The 2,183-nt window shown below is 56.5% G+C and overlaps 1 protein-coding gene across 1 annotated transcript in view; it reads right to left on the bottom strand.

Annotated features, from left to right (window-relative positions):
* Dcaf12 (DDB1 and CUL4 associated factor 12) overlaps window positions 1-2,183 on the bottom strand; it is a gene marked incomplete at its 5' end in the record, with an annotated part of 31,462 nt that extends 29,279 nt beyond the window's left edge. Inside the window, 2 exon segments of the mRNA XM_005401095.2 lie at window positions 186-440; window positions 1,561-2,183. Coding sequence (XP_005401152.1) covers window positions 186-440; window positions 1,561-1,638 — 333 coding nt within the window.

Raw genomic sequence — 2,183 nt, 5'->3', positions numbered from 1 at the left:
CGAGTTCAAGACCAGCCTGGGCTACAAAGTGAGCTCAAGGCAGCCTGAACTGCATAGGGAGACCCTGTCTCAAAAAAGAAAGAAAGAAAGAAAAAAAAAAGAAACGGGGAACCGTGCAGTGAGAGGTTCTAGACTATAGCATGCAAAGCTAGGAAGGCGAAAGTTCTCAAACCCTAGACACTTACCGTGTTGCACTTTGTTCCACACACCACTTGCCTGTGATTCAACCACTGAGATGCAAACACTTTATTAAGGGTCCCAAGATGAAACTCTCTCTCCTTGAGGAGACTGGGAAGTTGCTGTGCTGCATAACCGTGCAACACTCGACAATAGCTGGTTTCACTCTGTAGCCTGACTTCCCGGCTCTTCAGGTAATACACCAAGGATTTCTTCACTGGGGGGAGCCTTTTCCTTTTGTGAAGCGAATGATCCCAGGCAAACTGTTAAAAGCAGTATTAGAAATCAGAACTTTAGCTATTTTGGCTACCTGTTTTCAGAACAAGGGATTCTACTGTATTCCAGAAAATAACCAAGAACTCATCCTGCAGGACTTACATACAACAACAAAAACAGCACAATAGGAATCACAGCCCACAAAGTTCTAGTTAACTCTTCGAGCATTGAAATGATGTTGTTCATAGTGAGACCTACCAGGACAACAGGCTCACCAGCCTTTTCAGGAGCGACGGAGTTAGACACCTGCACCTACCCTCCACAGGGAAGGGGAAGAATGAGAGGCTTGGTGGGTTTCATACCCACCTAGGCCGCGTCTCTACCAGCCCTCTTTTCTCGCAGCCTGTACTGCCGCAGAGCGTAAAGGCTGCGACTCTAGGAGCCAGACTGGGGCCTCGGGTCTCGCAGGGATGTACTACCAGTACAGGGCCCTAGTGTTCCTCTGTCATTTTGCCAGTGCTCCAGGCAGTTGTAGAACTCAAAAACGGAAACATCAACAAGGAGGCACAGGAAATTAGAGTCAGAATCCAGGCCAAAGCTGGGCGTGGTGGTGCAAACCTGTAATCCCAGCACTCGGGAGGCTGAGGCAGGAGGGTCGTTCCAAGTTCGAGACCTGCCTGGGCTATAAAGTAAGTTCAAGGCCAGCCTGAACTGCATGGCAAGACCGTCTCAAAAAAACCAAACAAAACAAACAAACAAAAAGAATCCAAGTCAAGGTCTTCCCCTCCAAAAGAGGTGGTACAGGAATGACACCAGATTGCTGTTTGTTTTTGGTGTCCAAATGCCAGAAGACCCAGCTGAAGGCTTGGGTAATCCATTGCGGGCTCCCTCCTTGACAAGGGTCTCAATCTGCCCGGCTTCCCGGCGCCCCTGGAAGGCAGACTTCTCCCTCCCTCGAAGTAACTTCTCGTCGTGGGTTCTGTTCCCCATTTCCCTCGACTTCGGCTTCCCGTTCCTCCAGAGCCAAGACTCTGGTTTCTCCTCGAGCTCTATTCCTGGCCTCTGAAGACCCTGGACCCATATTCCTGCCCCGATCTGTGGACCCTAATCCCCACCTAGTGCCTGGGCGCCGGCGCTAGCACCAGCACCCGGCCTCGCGGCTCTCACCTGCGGACCCTGGCCGTCGCTCCCAGCTCCGGGCGAGGCAGGCGCTTTCCGCTTCCTGCTAACTGCTTTCCGGGCCATAGTGGGCAGCGCCGCCGCGGCCCCGCAGCCTCATGGGGCGGGGGAGGCGAGGGCTGGTAGGGCAGCGGGTCATACACGGGGCCCCGGGGCCGCGCGCTTCGGTGCGCCCGGCCCGGAAAATGGCCCGGCCCCGGGGCAGCAGTAGGAAAACGAGAAGCAGACGGGAGGGAAGGAGAGAGGGAGCCGCGGAAAGGGGGCGAGAAAGGGGAAGAGAAGACAGGAACCAGAAGCTTTCTACTCCCGACTCCGCGAAGGACGGCGAGCGGCGAGAACCAAAACACCTCTGCCCCCCCCGGCCCACGTGACGTCAGCGTTGCGCAGTCGTACTGCGCAGCGCGTCGCCAAGGAGACGCAGAGACCCACGGGGCGGGGATTTCGAGCCGCTGGGAGAATTCGTGACGGTTGCCCGGCCGCCCCCTTCTTCCAACGGTCTCCTGGGGGCCGCAAACGACCCGGAGCAGGAAAGGGCTGTGGCAGCGGCTGCCGAGCTCGGACCCAGACCCCCGCTCCGCCGCACTCGGGGGCAGCGCGCAGCCCCAGTGCGG

This window comes from Chinchilla lanigera, unplaced genomic scaffold (genome assembly GCF_000276665.1).
Source record: "Chinchilla lanigera isolate Chin_1 unplaced genomic scaffold, ChiLan1.0 scaffold00071, whole genome shotgun sequence".
NCBI classification, from domain to species: Eukaryota; Metazoa; Chordata; class Mammalia; order Rodentia; family Chinchillidae; genus Chinchilla; species Chinchilla lanigera.
The sequence above is the reverse complement of the archived record's forward strand: the minus strand, read 5'-3'. Positions and strand labels throughout refer to the sequence as shown.